General features: G+C 40.0%; 1 protein-coding gene across 2 annotated transcripts; it reads right to left on the reverse strand.

Annotated features, from left to right (window-relative positions):
• Positions 1 to 4267: 4267 nt before the first annotated feature.
• CD164 (CD164 molecule) lies at positions 4268 to 22118 on the reverse strand. 2 transcript variants are annotated; one of them, XM_019029339.3, is made up of 6 exons: positions 20413 to 22118; positions 17783 to 17866; positions 16086 to 16157; positions 14255 to 14293; positions 8165 to 8221; positions 4268 to 6771 (listed from the first exon to the last, which is right to left on the reverse strand). In XM_019029339.3, exons 1-6 carry the CDS (start codon positions 20585 to 20587, stop codon positions 6605 to 6607), a joined length of 594 nt encoding a protein of 197 aa, XP_018884884.1. In that variant the 5' UTR covers positions 20588 to 22118; the 3' UTR covers positions 4268 to 6604. The 2 variants fall into 2 exon arrangements, with proteins under 2 accessions (XP_018884884.1, XP_055246736.1); XM_055390761.2 differs by lacking the exon at positions 8165 to 8221.
• Positions 22119 to 23075: the final 957 nt, after the last annotated feature.

The raw sequence follows: 23075 nt of genomic DNA on the forward strand, positions 1-23075 counted from the left end.
GAGTAGCCAAAGGGGTGGACTGTGACTATTATCAACTTCTTGCCTCAGCTCCCAATCCACCTGTCATTGTCTGCTCTGTGATAATGACACTGGACCATATGACGATTTCTCCTTTTATACACAAGGCTGGGGAAAAGGTTTAGAGAAAACAGTACTTGGAGCTCACACAAAGCTAGGAATTGAGCCTGGTCCTTCCTACTAAGCCACACTAGAAAGCCTCCTCAGGGAAGTCTGGCCTCGGTATTGGGGAAGCAGCATGATGTTTTGTAAGGGAACTGGCAGGATGCTGGAAGGATTTCTTTTCCTGGCTCTGGTTTGCTCCAGTAGGGAGACACCCTCAGTGCCCTGCTCCAGCAGCTCACAGCTTTACAGTGGAATGCCACTACTGTGGCAACCTCCTATGTATGGCTTACCCCTCACCACCTTGGATGACTTCCCAGAAGATTGCCACTGGTGTGACAAACATGGATGGCTTCCTTGGCACTCTCTCAGATGGATTTGCACCTACCATGAGCTTCCCCACCCGGAGGGCCAGGACTGTATGCTCGCTAATGAGTTCTGAAATTCAGCTTGAGGGAGTGGGTGGGTGGCTGCTTCCTACATCTGCTATCTCTGTATTCTTTAAAGTTCTTTTTTGGCTGGGTGAGGTGGCTCATGCCTGTAATCCCAGCACTTTGGGATGCTGAGGCAGGTGGACCACTTGAGGTCAGAAGTTCGAGACCAGTCTGGCCAACATGGTGAAACCCCATCTCTACTAAAAATACAAAAAAATTAGCTGGGCATGGTGGCTCATGCCTATAATCCCAGCCACTCGGGAGGCTGAGGCACGAAAATTGCTTGAACCTGGGAGGTGGAGGTTGCAGTGAGCTGTGATCGTGCCACTGCACTCCAGCCTCCAGCCTGGGCAAGAGAGCAAGACTCCATCTCAAAAAAATAAATAAATAAAATAAATAAAAAAGTTCTTTTTACTGCTTCACGAATTTCTTAAAATTCTGCAGATAATATGCCTCATCACTGCAAACCACTGTTATAGCTAATATCTCTTCATATCAAACTTTTCCTGTTTATATTGTGTGGCTTGTCTCCTGATCGTACACTGGTTGACACAAACCATTATCAGAGACACAAACTTCAATTTTTTTTTTTTTTTTTTTTGAAACGGAGTCTCACTCTGTTGCCCAGGCTAGAGTGCAGTGGCACGATCTTGGCTCACTGCAAGCTCCACCTCCTGGGTTCACGCCATTCTCCTGCCTCAGCCTCTCAAGCAGCTGGGACTATAGGTGCACGCCGCGACACCTGGCTGATTTTTTCTATTTTTAGTAGAGACGGGATTTCACTGTGTTAGCCAGGACGGTCTCGATCTCCTGACCTTGTGATCCGCCTGCCTCGGCCTCCCAAAGTGCTGGGATTACAGGTGTGAGCCACCGCACCTGGCCAAGAAAATATTTTAAAAAATCTATTCATCACGGATTAGCAGCCGGCATATTTTCAGATTAAAACAAAACAAAAACCCCTACAAATTGATAAGAAAAAAAAGAAAAATAGACGATTCACCAAGGAAATCATTCCACTCACCAGAATACTGAAATTTAAAAACTGTTCAGATATCAAGTGATCTGCTGCTGGTGAGAAGTGGAAAGCAATCTCTGTGAAAATCCTCAGTGTGGAAACCCTATGAAGCAGCTTTCCACGCCTCCACTTCTACTCTGGAGGAAGTCACACATAAACAAGGTGGCAGGTACAAAGATGGTCTGTAAAATTGTTGCTGTGAACTAAAAACTGCAAAAAGCTTGTCTTTCAATAGGTAAATACCTGTGTCAATTATGGTATCCATACTACATATACCAACACAGAAATTAAGAATTTGGTATAGCCCATTCTGGACATAGGCATGAACAAAGACTTCATGACTAAAACACCAAAAGCAATGGCAACAAAAGCCAAATAGACAAATGGGATCTAATTAAACTAAAGAGCTTCTGCACAGCAAAAGAAACTATCATCAGAGTGAACAGGCAACCTACAGAACAGGATAAAATTTTTGCAATCTACCCATCTGACAAAGGACTAATATCCAGAATCTACAAAGAACTTAAATAAATTTACAAGAAAAAAACAACCCCATCAAAAAGTGGGCAAAGGGTATGAACAGACACTTCTCAAAAGAAGACATTTATGCAGCCAACAGACATATGAAAAAATGCTCATCACTGGTCATCAGAGAAATGCAAATCAAAACCACAATGAGATGCCATCTCACACCAGTTAGAATGGCAATCATTAAAAAGTCAGGAAACAACAGGTGCTGGAGAGCATGTGGAGAAATAGGAACACTTTTACACCGTTGGTGGGACTGTAAACTAGTTCAACCATTGTGGAAGTCGGTGTGGCGATTCCTCAAGGATCTAGAACTAGAAATACCATTTGACCCAGCCATCCCATCACTGGGTATATACCCAAAGGATTATAAATCATGCTACTATAAAGAACATGCACACGTATGTTTATTGTGGCACTATTCACAATAGCAAAGACTTGGAACCAACCCAAATGTCCATCAATAACAGACTGGATAAAGAAAATGTGGCACATATACACCATGGAATACTATGCAGCCATTAAAAAAGGATGAGTTCATGTCCTTTGCAGGGACATGAAGTTGGAAACCATCATTCTCAGCAAAACAGAAAACAAGAAAAGAAAACCAAACACCCCATGTTCTCATAAGTTGAACAATGAGAACACATGGACACAGGGAGGGGAACATCACACACTGGGGTCTACTGGGGGCTGGGGGGCCGGGGGAGGGATAGCATTAGGAGAAACACCAAATGTAAATGACAAGTTGATGGGTGCACCAAATCAACACAGCACACATATACCTATGTAACAAACCTGCAGGTTGTACACATGTACCCTAGAACTTAAAAAATTAAAAAAAAAACTTGGTATAGCCACATACACTACCTTTGAAAGATCTCCAAAAAGTGAATGAACATTACAGGATTAAAAAAAAAAACCTACATGACATTATTTTCCAAAGGTACATACAATTATGTGATTATAAATCCATTAATTGTAAACCAGTTACAGTGATTACCTCTGTATCACCACTCTGGTAAGTGGAGGAAGGCAAGAGGAGAAAAGGGCTGGGGATGGTCAAAGCAGACTGACACCGCATCTGTAATATTTAAATGCAATTTGTTTTCTAAGAAGTATATTTAAGAAAATCTATGTACTAATTGAAAATTTTAAAAATAATACATTATAAACCCTATGTTGAACTTTTTCTTCCAGCTGGGATGAAATGAGGCTAGATTCTTGAATGACTAAAAAACACTGGACAAGGCCAGGCACAGTGGCTCATGCCTGTAATCCCAGCACTTTGGGAGGCCAAGACATGTGGATCACCTGAGGCCAGGAGTTCGAGACCAGCCTGGCCAACATGGCGAAACCCCATCTCTATTAAAAATTACAAAAATTAGCTGGCCATGGTGGCGGGCGCCTGTAATCCCAGCCACTCAGGAGGCTGAGGCAAGAGAATCGCTTGAACCTGGGAGGTGGAGGCTGCAGTGAGCTGAGATCGCGCCACTGCACTCCAGCCTGGGCAACAGAGTGAGACTCCATCTCAAAAAAAAATTTTTTTTCTAATGTTTACCAGAGTCACTAAGCTTAGCATCAAGTTTTGTATTACTTAAACCAAATGTGACTATATTTAAGGCTAATACAAAACCCAAAATTCATGATTTCTAAAGTGAATTATTCAGTCCACCCTTACAGGTTTTAAGGCTTACAGAGGAGTAAATTCTTAGTTCAAGTCCACTGATTCAAAATAGAACATAATTTTGCCCACAAAATAACAAGAACCACACTTCAAAGTCACAGCATGTGGCTTGATAGTAATTTATACCAAATAGTTCTTGGTTTTTACTTTATATGCAATATGAACTAAAAAGGCAGAAAGTCACAGACTAGCTTTCAGATATATAAAAACAAGATAGTATTCCTCTCAAAAATTATTGGAAAACTACAGCATAACTTCTATTGATTTGTGGAAGATCAAATTGCAAATCACTCCCACAAGTGTACCAAGTCCTCCCTCCACCTATTACTTCCAAGGCTCTGCTTTCTATTGATATGAACATGTGCCTTAGTTACTATCGGCTGGTCTAGAGGTGCAATAAAATGAGTAGAAAGCCCACCCCAAGCGGACTAAGATAAATCCACTAAGCATTAAATTTTATAAGCAAAACGCAGTAACACACTATTAATTCAATAAACATGTAGATTTATTTTAAGTCAGTTTGGTACATGATACAGATTGGTTTTGCAGTTTTTAATGAACTGAAATAGAAATGTCTAAATACAGCAGTATCTGCCTGTGCAACAAATATCTGTAAGGTAAAATAAGGTATTTGATAGAAGAACATCTGCAAGAACAAATCAGATGAAAAATCTGAAAAGGTTTCTATATACCTTCTGGATTTTAAAAAAACCCAAAAATTAATGGCTCAAGATACTACATTGCTAAAGTTAGGGGAAAAAAGTAAAAAGGCTGTGAGTTCTGTTGCAAGAGCTCATTTGTAGACTTGCAAAATCTAACTAATTTTATATTATGCTTGTTGTTAGAGCAGTGCTCAAAATTACAGAAGCTTCAAATTGTTACATTTTCACAAAATTTGCTACATATGTTGACATGAATGTGTGTCAGGGAATTCATACCCAGGTAAATGACAATTACATCAGTATAGCTAATTTTTGCCACCTTGGGAGGAATGGAATTCTGCCTATTTTTGAATTAATCCTACAGCACTCACTAAAAACTAACAGCCATGGCACCATAATACATTTTGTGAGGTACCTAGAATATTACTAATGGAAACAAAAAATGTGAGGTAAACCGACCTTTCCCCAAGAAACTTTGAAGCCAGAGATTTTAAACAATTAAGGCACTTGAAAACATTAAGTATATGTACAAATGTGCAAGTAAAACAAACAGCTGTACCAACGAGTAACAAAGAAACAGTAAATCTTCCTCTTAACAACCTTTAATAGTTATCTAAATGCAGAGTTTCAGTTTATAAAATGAACCAAAGCAGTTTGTCGTTTCTTACTATAAAATATTGAAAATCAAGTGCGAAACTCAGCCACTATTGGCTAAAGAAACTAAATAAAAAACGTTAATGACCTAGAAAAGCAAAAGCCCATTTTAAACTACTTAAAGCCTCTGCACTAGTCCAATGAGTCAAAGGCAAGGGAGAAGTAAACCTCTAAAACTGAAGAAGACCCTCTAAACGAGAAAACTATAGAAGTTAAAGTATGCATGCTTATTATACTATGGGAAACCAAGAAGGAAGGGAGAGAAAAAGAAAAAGCACAGTCTATTCATCCAGGACAATCAGTAAAAATCTACAGTAACCTGATCAACCAAAAAATCCTTAGGTGTTGTGAAATTACATTGGTCACTTCTGTTATCTTAAAACTTAAAATGATTGTCTCATTTAAATAAATGATTCTAAAATAATATGATTGTCTCATTTAAACAGTAAATGATTCTAAAATAATGTATATCCTTCTTGCCTCGCCAAAGAAGTCACTACTCAAGAAAGTCTGGTGGAAATCCTTTCAAGGTACAATAGTGCTAGCATACTTTTTTTTAAAGTACAAAGGAAAGTGTAATTAAATCAATTTAGCTCTATACTTTTCAACAGCCATAAGAAAAATGTTGGGAGGTTCAAGATACGAAGGCTTTCAATTCTGTATAACAGACTTTAGCTTAAGTTTCTCCGCTCTGAAATAAATTTTCAATAAAATATTAACAGTACGATATCTAAAACAGGTTTACTACTGCTCACATCGTTACATCCTCTGACCAATCCTCATCTTCCTTAATGTCAAAGAACAAATCATAGACATTAAGCTACAGCTTACCTTTCACTGTCTTCTAAGGCACTGTTCTTTATATTCTCAATGACATAAGGTGCTTTACAAGTATGAACAATAATCTGTTATACACACTAATGGTATCCTTTCATTTCTTTAAATCTGGAATGTAATTCCTTGTGTGGCATCTTATTTCTAATGTAGAAAAAACAGCTGTTATCAAGCACAAAATTTTAATCTAAGGATACCATTTAGTACTACTAAATTAATAAATTTATTCCACTTTTGAAATGACAGCCAAAAATCCACCTAATTGATTCTCATTTGGCACGTTCTTCTCAATTCCGTTCACTAAATTAAAATTACTAAATTTAAACTGCCAAGAGTCATGATGTTGTCTGCACAAGACAACATTTTCCATCACTTTCAGAAAGTTATATTTGGCATGTTAAGGAAAAAAAAATATAATCCCACAGCAGCAGCTATTTAAAATAAGACAGCCACAGGATTCATGCAGAATATTCTAAATATTCCTGTTGAACACAATGATTTAATTGATTTTTTCTTCACGGATGATGCTCCCAAACATCCTATATGCATCCATGGAAATTTAAAGATCCTGGAATAGCGTCTTCCATGTGGGACATCTTAAAAGATAGTATTTTGGTTTCAGTGAGTTACACAAATGAATCACCAGTCCTTATTAATTCAATGGGTCTGTTTACAGAGTGTGGTAATTTCGTTCTTTAGATTTGCAGAATTTATAAAGAAAGAAAATTACAGCCTGCACACCCAAGACCAGGACAATTCCTCCAATGAAACTGGCTGCATCAAAGGTAGACTTTCGCACAGGTTGTGAGGTTGGAGTCACAGTGTTATTTGTTGTACCTGTTAGATAAGACAAAACAAACAACAATCCTAAGTTTCATGGTCCTCTATTGTAATTTAAAGACTCACCTGAGCCTCTATTTTGCCATGTGTTAAATTCTATAAAATATTTCCTCAAGTCTTTACAGCTAAAATTTATCCCTAATTGAGGAAGACAACCATATCCCATTTTTCATTCCACCCAAGGATACAAAGTGGTCAATGCTACTGTACTAGTACAAATATAAAAACAATGGGAAAAATTCTCCTAGTATATAAATTGTGCCCTGGGAATATTATCAAACACTTCTAAAATATGCAACAATTTCTTCAGACTATGTACTTTTAGTTAATTGTGAGTGTAAACGTCAATAGTGCTGAGAATTCACATGACTTTTGAATTTACTAGTGTAAGGTAAAATATTTGGTTGCAATTTTTCATGTTACAAAAATAATCTTAATAATATGCAATTTATAATTTCAACAAGTAAAATAACTGTTTTTAAAGGCATATCCTGCCAACAAATTTCATATGAGAAAGTATTATCAAGTAATAAGGAAAAAACAAACATCTGAATTCTTTTCAGGCAGTAAAATGTTTCAAGAGGAAACAGAAAAAGCGATTTCCCATTTAAAATAATCTAAGAAAAAAGTAACAGTTATCAAAGAACACTGGTTCTGGTGGCTGTACAAGCTGGTAACTTTAATGACAACTGTTTTGTATTCCTTCTTGTGAAGACAGAATGGCTTTACTGAAACTGAGAAAAAGGTGGCATAAGCATGAAGAAAAAGAAATCACAAAAAGTACGTAGAAGATTCATTAGCATCAGTTTTTTAAAAATACGGAGGGAGGAAAGGATTCCTAACCTGTGTACCTACAGTATCCTGTGGCGTAACCTAACTATGAATTAAATTAGATTATGTCAAATCATCATTTAATAACAAGCTAATTTTCACGTTACTGAGCAATGTTAAGAAATGGTTAAGAAAGTGAGGTGCACATCTGGTAGTGATTCTGGCTTTTTAGACCTTTCTCAGTGAAAAGGACGGATATATTATCTTCCCTCAAATCGCCATGCTCTCCCATACAGCACACAACCAATCCCTAACAGTAATCAGAAGTTACAAATTAGATTTTACATACAAGTTGTACTGAAATGTTTGGAAAAACATTATTACTTAATTCTAAAGTGTCACGTCAAATGTGATTACACATTTAAAAATGAGAAGAGGAATCTCAGCAAAGCTATCATTATTGTGTTAACAAAGCACTACCTTGATCCCCCCTAAGAGTAAGAAGAATTTCAGTTCCATAACCATTAACGAAGAAAGCTGGAAAATGATGGTAGAAATTGTAAAGGGCAACATCGTGCACACATCCTGCATCATTGCTAATCTAAAAACCCTCAATTACCTGATGTAGTAACTGTCTTGGAAGTTGTAGAAGGGGAGGGCTGAACTGTGGGTTTAGCTGGAATGAAAACAAAATGTCTTTTTAAAAAACCTTAAATTTCTAGCTTCCCAGTTATCTAACAGCTTTAAAAAATAATCCTGTCAACTTCAACATGCTTTCAATTTTTTAGAGACCAAAAGCCAAATTTCAGTTAATGGTTCACTAACATAGCTATGCACCCAAGAATACTAGGATTTAAGTGTATTTTAAAACAATAAACAATCATAAAATTGTTAATATCTATGTATCTATCTTGTATAAAATCTATGTATACATCCGGATAAAATTTGCAAAAACTCTTATCTTGCTCACTGCCAAGGGCAAGAACATTTAGGTGAGGAAACTATAGGTTCTTCATAATCTTTCTCCTAACACAAAAACTATTAAAGTCATAAGTTCTCTCTTACGAGGGTATTGAGATTTGCCTATCTTCTTCATTTCAGGAGTTGGCAAACTTTTCTTAAATGGGTTGAAAGCAAATATTTTACTCTTTGGGCACTGTGTGATGCAAAAGCAGCCAAAGTCAACATGCAGATGAATGGGCATGGTATGTTCCAATAAAGCTTTATAAGAACAGGGGCCCTGGGCCCACAGTTCCCCAACATAAGATTCTAAGAGCCCAAGGTTAAGTAAGCTCCAGTCCACCACACTGCATGAGGCCAAAATACTACTTGAGTTGCCATTACTAAAGGCAAGAACTGCAATTACTTTTGCACCAACCTAATAGCTGATGATACTGCTAAAGAAATGTACACTCTGAGAAGGATTAGTTTGAATGTAAAATCATTTTAGGGACTAAAGCACTCGTTTTTTTTTTTTTTTTTTTTTTTGAGATGGAGTCTCGCTCTGTCACCCAGACTGGAGTGCAATGGCGCATTCTCAGCTCACTGCAACCTCCGCCTCCCAGGTTCAAACGATTCTCCTCCCTCAGCCTCCTGTGTAGCTGGGATTACAGGCATGTGCCACCACACCCAGCTAATTTTTTTGTTTTTAGGAGAGACGGGGTTTCACCATGTTGACCAGGCTGGTCTTGAACTCCTGACCTCAGGTGATCCGCCAGCCTCAGCCTCCCAAAGTGCTGGGATTACAGGCATGAGCCACAGCGCCTAGCCTAAAGCACTCTCAAGAAAGGAACATTGAACAATGTGTATTACAAGTTGTTATCTGTAAGAGTTCTCACAGATGTGGATATAGTTTATACAAATTAACATTTTTCCTAGCATCCAAAGAGCTACTAAATAATTAGTGTATCACCTTTTTTTTTTTTTTTTTCCCCCCGAGACAGTCTCTCACTCTGTTGCCCAGGCTGGAGTGCAATAGTGCAATCTCAGCTCACTGCAACCTCCACCTCCTGGGTTCAAGTTATTCTCCTGCCTCAGTCTCCCAAGTAGCTGGGATTAAAGACGTCTGCCACTGCGCCCAACTAACTTTTGTAGACAGGGTTTCACCATGTTGCCCAGGCTGGTCTTGAACTCCTGACCTCAAGTGATCTGCCGCCTTGGCCTCCCAAAGTGCTGGGATTACAAGCATGACTCACCACGTTCAGCCAGTATATCACCTATTAAGTTTCTACTGGTAGTATGAATACTAATAGAAGTCTGACCAAGGCTTTCAGAAAGGAAGGATGTGAATATAGTTTCTACAAATTAACATTTTTTCTAACATCCAAATGGCTACCAAATAAATTCAAAGTTTGCTGGAGCATTTGAGAAAGGTTTCATTAAGAGGTTGTCCTAAGCGTAGGGTTCAAATTTTTGGAAAGTGCACTATAGGAGTCACTAGCTAAGAGAGCTTATTTTGTCTCAGGAAATCATTAGGTAAGTCAGGCTTCAGAGTGCAAGGGCTTCAATATGAGGATATGCTTATGCTGGTGGGCAGCTAGGAATAATCTGGGGAAAGATGAGGAAGATTAATCATATGAGATTTATATTTTTATAAAAATGTAAGGTGCTATGCAAACATTCATTTTTGTACTATTTCAGAAAAAAGGATTTGAAGGCTAAAGAGAATTTGGAAAACAAATGTTACTTCTGTTTAAAGTACGTAACTGAATAGACTTCAAAGTGATATGCTTAACCCACGGAAGACAGGGAAAGGGTGCCAAATAACTGTTGATGAAGCACAGAAATGAGTAATCTTTTCACTGCATTAGACTTTCAAACAATCGAACAAAAACCTCAATAGGAATCAGCATCCTCCCAAATTCTACTAATATAAAAGAGGAAGTTCTGTGCTTTAACAGTAAATATACACTAAAAGAGCAGGGCTTGACAGTTTTCAGATATTGCTAAATATCTGAATTGTTGCTAAAAGTAGATCTTTAAAGACCAGCTGACTACCCATAATCCCAAGGTTGACTGAATCCTAGGAAACTAAGGTATTCTAATTTTCACATGACCATGAGTCACAGAGAACTTAAGGCTTCTTTTATTAATATTGATACTACTTAGAAGCTAATAGGGGATATACAAATAATACTGATGGATATGTTCAGACCCATTTGCTTTCTTTTTTCCCTCTTACTTCCAGCATTGTTGTACATACTTCCATCCATCCTGCTCTTGATTAAACAGTTCTCTCAACTCTCCATGCTGACAAAATCTTACAGGAAAATATTTGACCTTATCTCTGGTAAGACTGGTCCTTACACAAAATTCTTAGATTAGAGGCTGTGGTTATGTTAAAGCTCATTATTTCTGTCAAGGTTTTTACTGCTTCCGTGTAACCACAAAAAACACACTTTACAAATTAAACACATCAAATTCTGTTCAATCTCAAAACACTATTACCAATTGTTTGACAATGTTAGGAAAAAAATTCTGCAAATTTGCAATTTGGTTCTCATTACCCAGCCTCAGAACAAGGTAAAAACTATTTCTTTTTAATAAGTAGGCAAAATATTTTATTTTCAATTTTGAAAAAAGTATTACATTGACAACATTTTCAAAATAAAAGCACCACTTAGGGAATATACCTCTGTTGACCTACTGTTTCTTTTACTGAAAAAAAAAGATTCATTAGGAAAGGTTAAAAAAATAATAATAAGTTATAAAAGTTGCTATTAGTGCTAAGAAAATCTAGAAAATGCCAAAAAAATACTGAATTAGTCCCATCAGAGTAACAGGTTACTTCTTGCCATTTTTCTAGGCATGTATATAACAAAAGCTAAAATTGTATTACAATTGCTTAATACAGTTCATCTTCCACTTCATATGAACATTTTCCACTGTACCTGACATATTTTGGCTATTCTATTATTTGTACTGAAGGAGGACCATTATAATTAACCTCATTATACACCCTTCTATATAAATTAGATTCTCCTTGCATTGTTTAACTACCCCTTCACTTCTCACTTGCTCTCTTCGGCAGACGGTACACATGCCAGGAAAAGAAACCGCCTAAAGGTTTGTTCTTCAACTAGTGTCAGTCAACTGATGCATTTTCTGCAGATAAGCCCTTGCTGCTTTCCCCCTTTACAGCACCAAAGAGAGCTATAGCACAAAAGACTCATGGCAATTCACAGGAGGACCCAGGGTGGAAAAAGCTGCAGAGAACTACATCAAGAGTGAACCCAGTTCTGAAGAAATGAACAACAGTTCTGAATAAATTGTTCCCCCACTCCCTGCACCCCATTTTCTTTTCATAAGCAACCTTCTGAAAATTACTTTTCTCCAAACACCTCTGGTTTCAGCAATCTTCAACATCCTACTTAGTCAATGTCTTCTAATGAGTGTTAAACATTTACGACCACATCACCATATAATCATCAGCTCAAAATAAGTTTTGTATCATTTGCAGACTTCCATGGCATGACTATTTCCACGGTAACCAGTTTCAAGTTACCAACATGGTATCACTGAACACGGGCTGGGAAGAACTACTACACAATAACTGGCTAGCAAAAGCTGGTCCAAGCCAGCGCCACACACCACTGCGTAAGTGTTTCAAGATGAATTGTCCTTGTTATAGCACTTGACTACTTCTTCCTTTGAAAAACTATGCCCACAACCACATACTGTTAGTTTCTTGCACATACTTCTCTGGGCTTTTTTACTACCCTACCCCCATCCCTATTTCCTCCCCTGTCCTCTTCCTAGCCCTTAGACATTACTGTTTCCTAGAGTCTGGTCTTCAAGCCCCATCCCTTCTTTCTATATGCTCCTCCAGTGCCTCTACTACTGCCTATGCCAATTTATATTTTTAGCCAAGAGCTCTTGCCTGACTTGCAGTTTCCTGAATACTGAACAGATCCCACTTAAATGGATTCTAGGTATCTTAAACTAAAATCCCAAATGACAGGCCCAACCATCAATAGACTGCTCTTCCTCTTTCTTGCTTACTTTGGTGAAAATTCCTCCCCTTCTCCCTATCGCTCTACCTCTCCTCCTCTCAGGCATGAAGTCCTACCCCTTCTACTTCCTAAATCTATTTGCAAACATCTGCAGCCCACCTCTATCTGTTCTCTAGAATTACTGTAACAGGCTATCTAATCTCCTGAGTTCCTTCTGGCATTGTTCCAATCTACTCTCCACAATGCCAGAATAAGTTGTTTTATTAAAATGCAAGTCTGATCATATGACCTATAAACTTTAAAATCTTTCAGGATAACATCCAAGTCTACCAGCAAGGCATACAAAGGTATTTCCCAATTCTGCTCACCTGGTGAGCAGCTGGTGATGGACCAGCTTAACTCCTTCTCACCTTGTACAGGATGGGACACTCTTTGAACTCACCGTACTACTTCACATCTCCTCCACATGTGCTGACCCGCTGCTCCACCTCGGAAGCTCTCTCCAAGTTTTCCAGTGCAGTTTCACTACCAAGCTATCACCACATCTGCATCCCACCCAACACACATTCCTTCTTACAGATTTCCCAATACGCTGTGCTCACTGAGATCTTTCATTGTTCCTACAGTAGACAAAATGCTGGCTTAACCCTACCATTTACCCTAACTTGTCTTGGAATATACGCATTTAATACTGGTAAAATGTTAAATATTTAATATTTACTCTTCCTATCAAGTTAGTAAATTTTAAGGAGTTCTTATCCATGCTGTTGAGGGGATGGTAAAAACTTTCCAGGTTGATGGGAATGAAAATAATAAATCTTTCTGGAGAGCCTTAAAATAATCATACCCTCTGACCTAGAAACTCTGTTTGACTCAAACCTATCAGAGATAAATACAAATGCAATTCCATGTAAGATGTTCACTGCATGGAGAATGAGAGACGGCCTAATTCTCCAATCAAGAGCAGGATGGGTAAAGTGTATACCATAATGCTTACATTAAGAGAGAAAATACAGGCTGGGCTCGGTGGCTCACACCTGTAATCCCAGCTCTTTGGGAGTCTGAGGTGGGCGGATCACTTTACGTAAGGATTTCAAGACCAGCCTGGCCAATGTGGTGAAACCGTGACTCTACTAAAAAAACAAAAATTAGTTAGGCATGATGGCAGGTGCCTGTAATCCCAGCGACTCAGGAGGCTGCGGCAGAAGAATCGCTTGAACTTGGGAGGTGAAGGTTGCAGTGAACCGAGATCGTACACTGCACTCCAGCCTGGGCGGCAGAGCAAGACTTCGCCTCCAAAAAAAAAAAAAAGAAAAGAAAAAAAAAAGAAATACAAAGGTGCATGAGCGTTATCGTACAATTTCATAAAAAGTGTATTTATTTAGATACACATAAAAAAGACTGGAAGAAATTAATCACTGAAAACATTTTGGGTGCTCTGGATGATGAGAATTATAATTTGCTTTAGGCTTCTATATTTCCCAAGATTTCCACTACATCTATAAAAAGTACTTTATAGACTCAATGTACACAGCCTCAGCAAATCTGCTCACATTCACCAACTATAAAACACTGGAGCTATGTGTCACTGTCACAAAAGGTAGAGATTAACGTTAATTGCTGTGGTCCAAGACTTTTAAGTTTTTACTCATCTTTAAAATTATACTAACAACTTTTACACAATTATTTAAAATTAATCCATCAAGAAAGCTTAAAAATACTGAAGGAAAAGGAAGAAAACAGTCATCTTGAATTACCTGTAGAATTGGCTGTTGGCACTGGAGTGGCCGTGGAAACTATTAAAAAAAGAAAAAAGAAAAACCATATACATCAAAGCTATTTAAAATATCACAATCTATAATGCTAGTTCCTGACCTGCAATCATTTGAGTACTTTCCACAATTTTTACAGCACTTAACTACTACCTGTGGAGGAGACTGACAGTTGCCCCCAAATACCAGTCTCTTCTTTAGAAATAGAATCACCAATTTTTATCAACACCTCCCTTCCTCCTGAAAAGACATTTCCTAGTCTCCAATGCATCCAGGCCATCACGCATAACCTCTAGGAAGCATCATTAAAGTAAGATACAAGCCTCTTTCATTCCCTTCTTCATCCTGCTGGCAGGAAAATAATCAATGTGATGGCTGGAACATAAGGACCCACCTTGGACAGTAGGGTCAAAGCCATTTTTGAGAGGTGAAAGAGTAAAAACCTAAAGAAGCCTCAGTCCCTAATGGTTGCAGAGCTGAACTCTAGTCCAGACTTCCTTTACGTGAGAGAAAAGTAAATCAGTCCACTGCTTAAGCCATTGTAATTTGGGGGTTTATGTCCTTCATAGCTGAAACTAATTCTAACTGGTACATCATCAAATAAGCAGCATTACAAATACAGTTTTCCTTTAAATCAGTTTTCAAAAACGTTCTAATACTAATGAAATCTTCATTACTTAATCTTGTCTCTAAGCAATATTACAAAACCACAGGTCTGACAGTTATTAGTTTATCTAACACATATTAAAGTAACTACTTAAAATGTTTCGGCCAGGTCCAGTAGCTCAAGCATGTAATTCCAGCACTCTGGGAAGCCCTGTGGGAAGACTGCTTTAGCCCAGGAGTTCAAGACCAGCCTGGGCAACATAGTCAGACACCATCTCTACAAAAAAATTTTTAAATTAGCCAGCTATGGTGGCATGCACCTATAATCCCAGCTTCTGGGGAGGCTGAGGCAGAAGGATTGCTTAAGCCCAGGAATATGAGGTGGCAATGAGTTATGACTGTGCCACTGCACTCCAGCCTGGGCAACAAAGAGACCGTCTCAAAAAAAGTTTGTTCGTGTACCATCTAACTATATTATGCACCCTGTGTGAAGTAAAACTGATCTAATACTAATGAAATCTTCAGTTACAAAATTCACATTGGGATGGGGCAACCCCTACCAAAATTAAAGAGTCAAAGGTAGTCTTTCAAGGTTAGACACACTCCACAAAACTCTTTTTCCTATTCAATTATTATCTATGCATCAAATTAGGAATGTGCCTTTCCCACTGATTTACAATCTCATTGGAAAAATCAGCAGTTTCAAGTAGAATTTTAACGTTTTACTGGACGAATAGTAAAGGTTAAAAATTAATCAAGTTACTCAGATTAAAATACAGAAAATGGATGGGTATAGAAAAGCTCATTTAACCACAGCACCAACTATGCTGCAGACTAAATTTATCAATCAACAATCCCCAGTATCGTAACACCAAAAGTGCCAGAATGAGGTTTCCCAGACCTGCAAGATGCAAACATAGCGTCTAAACTGTGATGAATTCCTAGAAAAGTTTAAAAAAAAAAAAAAAAAAGTGTGGAGGCAGACAACGCATCTACACTTACAGCATCCACACTATAGCTAAATCACTAAACCAAGCTTCAAATATCATCCTTTAATCAATCAATATGAATATACTATTCACATTCCAATTCTAACAAGATGAGAATTATGGCAATGCTTCAAACAAAGCACTGAAGCAAGGCTTTCTGAGGCAATGATCTTCCTCACCTCTCTGCGGTCAGCTTCCAAGCAGCCAATATGAATACTTACCAGAACAGAAGTCTGTCGTGTTCCCCACTTGACAATCACTAACTGTTGAGTTATGTGAACAATAGCTCTCATCTGTTGGGGGGCAGGGGAAAAGAGACAAACAGCATCAACCACCCATTTGTATTATCTTTGACTCTGCTACTAAGCTCTATGAAATTAAACCCAAACACTTTAAAAGTGGGCAGGGGGAACCACTTTAGGTGTTTTGACCTAAAGTTAAACCCACAGACCAAACCCTGTCATTCTCCTTTTCCCATTGACTTAGAAATTACGCAGGATCCTTCTAACTTTTATCCATTAAAAATCCACATTAATATACTGAACAAATAAATCTGCAACACTTAGATCTCAGAACTGTGGAAAGACTACTGTACAATCAAGAAAGGCAGCCATCATCTAAAAAGTGGGCAGGTGGCTCACGCCTATAATCTCAGCACTTTGGGAGGCCAAGGTGGGAAGATCACCTGAGGTCAGGAGTTCGAGATCAGCCTGACCAATATGGTGAGACCCTGCCTCTACCAAAAATACAGAACTCTGTCTCAGGGGAAAAAAAAAAAAAAAAGGCAGAGACAGTAAGTTGAAGTGGTCAGGGTCTGTATTAAGAGGTTAGTAAACAGAAGAGGCACCCCATAACACTGTAGAAACTCTATTCCAAATCTCACTGCTTTAGTCTTCTATACTTTCTAAAACAACTTTCCTGGATAGGTAGACTTGGAACAAGAGTAAGGGGAGAACCTTTCCCAACAAATCTTAAAGTAGAGCATTCCATCTCCAAAATTCACCAACTCTTACATACTCCCATATAAAGGGGAAAGAGTACGCCCTTAAATCCCATTTTATGACCTAAAAAAAAAGAGACACTTCTATAACAAAAAAGTTAATTTGGCCCAATTTAGTTAATACCTTAAAGAGCTTTTTGAAATTTATGTAGTGATATAATTTCTAGAACTATTAAAATTTTTACCAAATAAAAAAACTTACGGTTTGTTCTAAAAAAAAAAAAAAAAAAAAACCGCCAAAACAACTAGATTGTTTTACTGATAAGTGCAACCACTTTACATTAAAAAACAATTAAAATAATGTATGCAGTAATATCATGGTTCTAATAAGAATCTTATTGAATTTCAATGTACGTCCCTTTAGCACTCTACCTCTTGTATTAACAAAAGCACAGGAAGTCAACTCTCTCCCTACCTCTTTCTTCTCTACACCTAAGCATCCAACAGTTTCATAAGGTCTCTTTATATTTCATGTTGCAGGACACAGTTTTCAACACAACCTTCACTCACAGCTAATTCCAGTGTATTAAAGTACTCTCAATCTTTAGAACAGGCTTCAAAAAAAGCCAGGTGAGGAAGCACGCACCTGTAGTCTTGGCTACTAGGGAGGCCAAGGTTGGAGGATTGCTTGAGCCTAGGATTTCAAGACCAACCTGGGTAACACAGGAGACTCCATCTCATAAAAAACAAACTACTGAGCTTTAATTATCAAGTCTTAAGGAATCTAAAGGGAGGATGGGAGACAAAAAGAGATTTTCAGGGGGAGTGCTAGGCAACTGGCACTTTAAAGGAGTACTGGATTTGCAAAATAAATAGTGCACAATATCCTAAATGTCCTACATAACTTTCAAGTGTTCAAGAGTTACTGTATTTTAAAATGCTATAACAAAACAGTTTTGCATCCCCAAAGTTTCTTACCTTTACATTCTATCCAAAAGCAGGTAGTATTAACAACGCTAACATTAAAACAGGAAACGCAGCTGTTTCGGCCTTCACAGGTTTCTGGGGGGTTGGGGTGAGAGATGCATGAAATCAATGATTTTATTAGTATCTTATTTGAATCTGTATTACTTATCTTTTTGAACAATAAGCATTACATACAGCATCAAAATTACTAATTCAGATAAATGATAAAACTTTATACTGGTTTACTAAGAAATTCCAATCATTACAAAGCTGTAAGTAAACGCATTAGAAAAACAAGCTAGTGGTCACTCTCAGTACAGTGCCTGATGGTATCTGTCTAACCAATCCTTTTTCACAGGACAACTATTGGAAGACACCTACAGCCATTAAGGATTTAGGCATTTCAAAGCATCCTTAATACATAAAAATATCGAGAAAAAGGCTTTGATATAATGCCAACACTACACATAGGAAAACCACTACCCCCAAACATCAGATAAAACCCTGAGATTTTTAGTAGTAACAGTAGCAGTTTAACAGGTTGAACCCAAGCCCTGATGATGCCCATTCTGCTGCAAACAAAGATAATTTCCCAGGGATTCTCGATTCATAAATGATCCACTCTCGACAGGATCCTCCACAACTGGAGACAACATCTAAAAGCCCACATTCAAGTGCATATAATTCAAGTTAACAAGGTATTTGTCAATAGTTCATCCTAGGCCAAACAATCCAGAAACAAGTACTCATCACCATAATTCAATTTCTGGAGAAGAACGGACTATAAAATCGGGCTCTATTTTCCAGTGAGAAAAAGCAGCAAAATAAAAGAAAAAAAAGAATTGGGCTCCATTCATTTTCCTAGAAACTAGATGCCTCCAAACATTCTCGTTTGCTTTGCTCCTGCCTAAAAAATAGTTCCGCAGAGGCACTGCTTTAAATACTTCATCATTAGTACTTATTAAAGACTGGGACATGTACGGTGGGGTGGGGAAGGGTTCATAAAGTAAAAATAAATTTTCTTAAGTTTGTATAGATAAAACATGCTGTTTAAAAACCTTTGTGCTTGATGGGTGTAACAGAGTGAAATGTCTGAAATGTTCTTTACAATGGACTAAACTTGCTACCTTTCAGACCACACCACATCCACTTACGATTTCCAGAAAATACATACCTCCTTTGCACGCACTTCAATTACACAAAGACAAATTAATTTGGTACTTCCAACCTTCTCTTACACACACACACTACAATTCTGAAAGGAAACTGCCAAATTAAGACTGAGACAAACATATTCTGCTCTATCATCTTAAAATAGTGCGGTTAGAATTCCCAGTATTATACTGCAATTTACTTCCCTCGTTTTGAAATGTTACCATTACATCTTCCTTAAACTAAAAACAAAACATTAAGTTTACTATATACTTTATTAAACTTTTATAAAATACTAAAACTACAGGAGAATTTGTAGAATATGAATGCCGTGATAAAAATCATTACACTTCGGCATTCTTCGGTCAAGAAGCCAATGTTAACTACGTAAACATTACTCAACTAATGTTAACTAGAATAACCAATCATACGAGACTGCAGGTTTTAAACCTCTAGTGTTTCTCCCGCTTATTACCTCAAACTTATCTTCCTTCTCTCTTTTGTGTTGTCACGGTATATGGCAATTTCTGCTTTAAAATGTATGTATGCCTTAACCAGCCCTATTCGACTGCACATAAGAGAAGACATGCTCCTGATGGGGTTTTGGAAAACCCACAGACCTGGGCACAAACCCCCGTTCCACGACCTACTAAACATACGCTATCTGAGCACAGGACATAGTTAAGAAAATTTTAAAAACAATTGAAAAAAGAATAAACATACAATGTCAGGAGAGTTTACTCATCTCCGTCTCTGCATCTACCTCTTAGGTTTCACTACCTACCTTCCAGTTTAGCCTTAGGATACGTACGCAAAACACCCGGTACATACATGGGTACTTTTCTTCCTTTTCGCATACTTTGAAGTGTGAAGTTTTCACTAACTACGTGCTCAAACGTCAGCTACATTCTATTCCTATCTGCAAAATCAATGTAATTAAATCTCAAGCGACTTTCTCAGACTCAAGTCTGAGACAGGAACGAGCATTACCATTACCGTCTTTAAGTTTCTCTTTCCCGGACTTCCGGAGAAGGCTACCTCCGGAGAGAGGCGCCGGGCGGGTAAACGACCAGTGACAGGCAGAGGCAGCTCGGCCCCACCGCCAACCTCAGAGGCGCGACGCCCGGCCCCATCCTCAACCCCACCGCTGCCCCAGCGGAAGGAAGCCACGTCCCCATTTCCGACCCCAAGTGAGGCTAGGAATTACGATGCACTTTTAAAAGGCACCTCGACTTGCAACACTTCGAGGGGGGCCCCAGCCCCGCAGCCACTGGGAACCGCGCGTCCGCTTCCCCCCAGCGCGCTCCCCACCCGGCCCGACCGCGAGTGGACTCCGGGCTGGCCGCCATGTTGCCGGAGTCGCCGCCGCACCCCGAGCGCGGCCGGCCCGCCCGACCGTGGCCCGAACCCGGGCCCCGCCCGCACGGCGAGGAGGCAGTGCGGCTCGGCTGGGCAGGGGAGGGCGGGAAGCCCACAGGGCCCGCGCCCACCTGGTGCCGGAGTGGTGACCAGCGGGAGGGACGTCACCGGCGCCGAGGTTACGTTGGAGATGGGCGCTAAAGTCGTCACGTTCGGGTGCTGGGTCGTGTTGTTGTCCGCGGACAGCACGCAGAGCACGCCCAGGCAGGTGGCGGCCCAAAGCAGCGAGCGGGAGAGCCGCGACATCGTGTCCTTAGCGCTGGCGTTCGGGAGAAAGCTGCGGCTCGCAACGCTCAGTCAACCCCTCAATCCCCTGCGGCGCCGCGTCCGAGACTACGCTCCCCCGCGGGAGCGCGCAGGGGTCACGTGAGAGGCCCCTGTTTTCGGCGTGCGGGGGCGAAGAGGAGGGAGGTGGGGCTCGGGCGATACCAACGGGAACCCTACGGGGGGAAGCACGGGAGTCGGGAGGAAGCCGAAGGAACCTGGCCCTCAAAGCGACTGTGCCACAGCCAAGAAAACTGGGGGCCTCTGCAAATCGTTCTTCTTGCCCTCAGATTACCACACACGACGCAGCTGGACTTGTCTCATGCCTGCGATAGGGACGGCCCCCACCCTGACTTGCATGGAACAGTCGACATGATGTGGCCTACGGCTTCCACCTGAGCGGCCCGCCAGGCCGTAATTCCGCGGGCCCACGTGACCTCCGGGGCCGCGCCTTCCGGACGCAACTCCGCTGGGGCGGAAGTTGGTTTTGTGCGGCTCTCAAGAACTAAGTTTGTGCTGTGCTGCGGGATCCCCAGGGTGCTTCCTTATATCTTCGGCAGGACCCCTTCTTTTTTTCTTGAAGATTGATTTTGCTAGAAGTTAGCCTGTGATGGGACTCCCTAGGGGAATGGAGGCACCACGTGGTTAAGGAGTTTGTGCTTTGCCGCCCACATAGTGTGGGCAGCTGAGGCGCCGCCCGGGTCAGAGCCGCAGGGCGTCTACTCTGTCACTTTCTCAACCTGACTTTTCCGGATTGCTATTTCAGACGGCGGTTGCAGCAGCCGACCTGTCTCAACTCCACCACTGTAGTCAGAGAATCAAAAGCGGTCTGAGTTGCGAGGCCATTGGGGCGGCCCCCACCCCCACATAACCAGTGAGGAAACTTGAGACTTAGAAAAGTGACCTGACCTGGACACGGGATTGCCTGGCATCAGAGCTGGATTCTTAAGAGCCTGTTAGTGTTCAGGTGCTGCTCAGACTTTTAGTAAAGGTGAGCGCCATCTACTGCCAAGTCTCAAAATATTCGCAAAATTTGATACGGTTATCACATGGTAAAAATTAGACTTTAAAAGTTGTATTTAATGCTGTGTTTTCAGCTGTTGTACACTTATGTAATTTTAATTATGCAAAGTTATCCTAATAATATAGGAATATTAATTGGTTTCGTGAGGTCTGTTTTGATGTGCCACGATGACTTTTTTGATGTGCCAAAAAAGATGACTACATAGTGCTTTACCTTTTTGCTCAAATAGAAAGATTTTATTTCCCCTTGGGATCTTTTCAGTGTCGTCCTTCTGTACCCTCAGGACTATGAACATTTGTTCCAATGACTGCGCTAGTTGGAGTAGTGTTGCTTGGATGTAAACAAAAAGCTGATAGTTTTGACTGATCCAGCCCAGAAGCATGAGAATGCTGTCAGGGAAGTGAGCTCCCACCATAAGCCCTTCAAAGAAGTGTCTGCTCTTCTCTCAGGAGGCCTCTCTCTATATTTAACACTTGACTATCTGGCACCCAGACCAAATGAAAGCGCAAGGCAACTTTAATTTTTTTTTAAGGTTAAGAATGTAAATAGGGGCCGGACGCGGTGGCTCACGCCTGTAATGCCAGCAGTTTGGGAGGCCAAGGCGGGTGGATCACCTGAGGTCCGGAGTTTGAGACCAGCTTGGCCAACATGGTGTAAACCCCGTCTCTCCTAAAAATACAAAAATTAGCCGGGCATGGTGGCGCGTGCCTGTAATCCCAGCTACTAGCAGGGCTGAGGCAGGAGGATCGCTTGTATCCGGGAGGCGGAGGTTGCAGTGAGCCGAGATCACACCACTGCACTCCAGCTTGGGGAACAGAGCGAGACTCGTCTCAAAAAAAAAAAAAAAAAAAAAAAAGTGAATAGAAGCTCTGTTCTCAGAGCTTGGTGTGTTATCTTCTTTCCACCCTAGGATAAACACACTCCTCTGTGCAGACCATTGTTTAACAATTTGTCACCTGGATGTTTAACTCTAGTCCTCAGATATTCCTCAGTCCTGATAAAGGGACATTTCACGCTCTTGTTTTAAGACTAGAAAACCATTGGTTTATTTTATTTTGCATGGCAACTGTAGAGGTAGATCAAGGGAGTTCCAAAGTCATTTTCGCCATTTCAGAGAGACAGCTTTTTTTTTTCAGTTCCTGACAGTAAGGTTCTGTTTATTGTTGTCATAGAGCAGGGTTTCTCAATCTTGGCACTATCAAGATTTCAGGCTGACTCATTCTTGCTTGTCCTGTGCATTGTTGGATATTCGGCAGTATTCCTAGCCTCTACACACTAGATACCAGAAGCACCCCACCTCTCAGTTGTGACAACCAAAAATATCTCCCGATATTGTTAAATGTCTCCTGGGGGTAAAATCACAATTGAAAGGCACCCTCAGAGAGTTCTTCTGTGTGCAACGTCAGCCATCATTCAGGTTATTTCCTCTTAGACACATTGCTTGCA

This window comes from Gorilla gorilla, chromosome 5, assembly GCF_029281585.2.
Source record: "Gorilla gorilla gorilla isolate KB3781 chromosome 5, NHGRI_mGorGor1-v2.1_pri, whole genome shotgun sequence".
Taxonomy (NCBI): domain Eukaryota; kingdom Metazoa; phylum Chordata; class Mammalia; order Primates; family Hominidae; genus Gorilla; species Gorilla gorilla.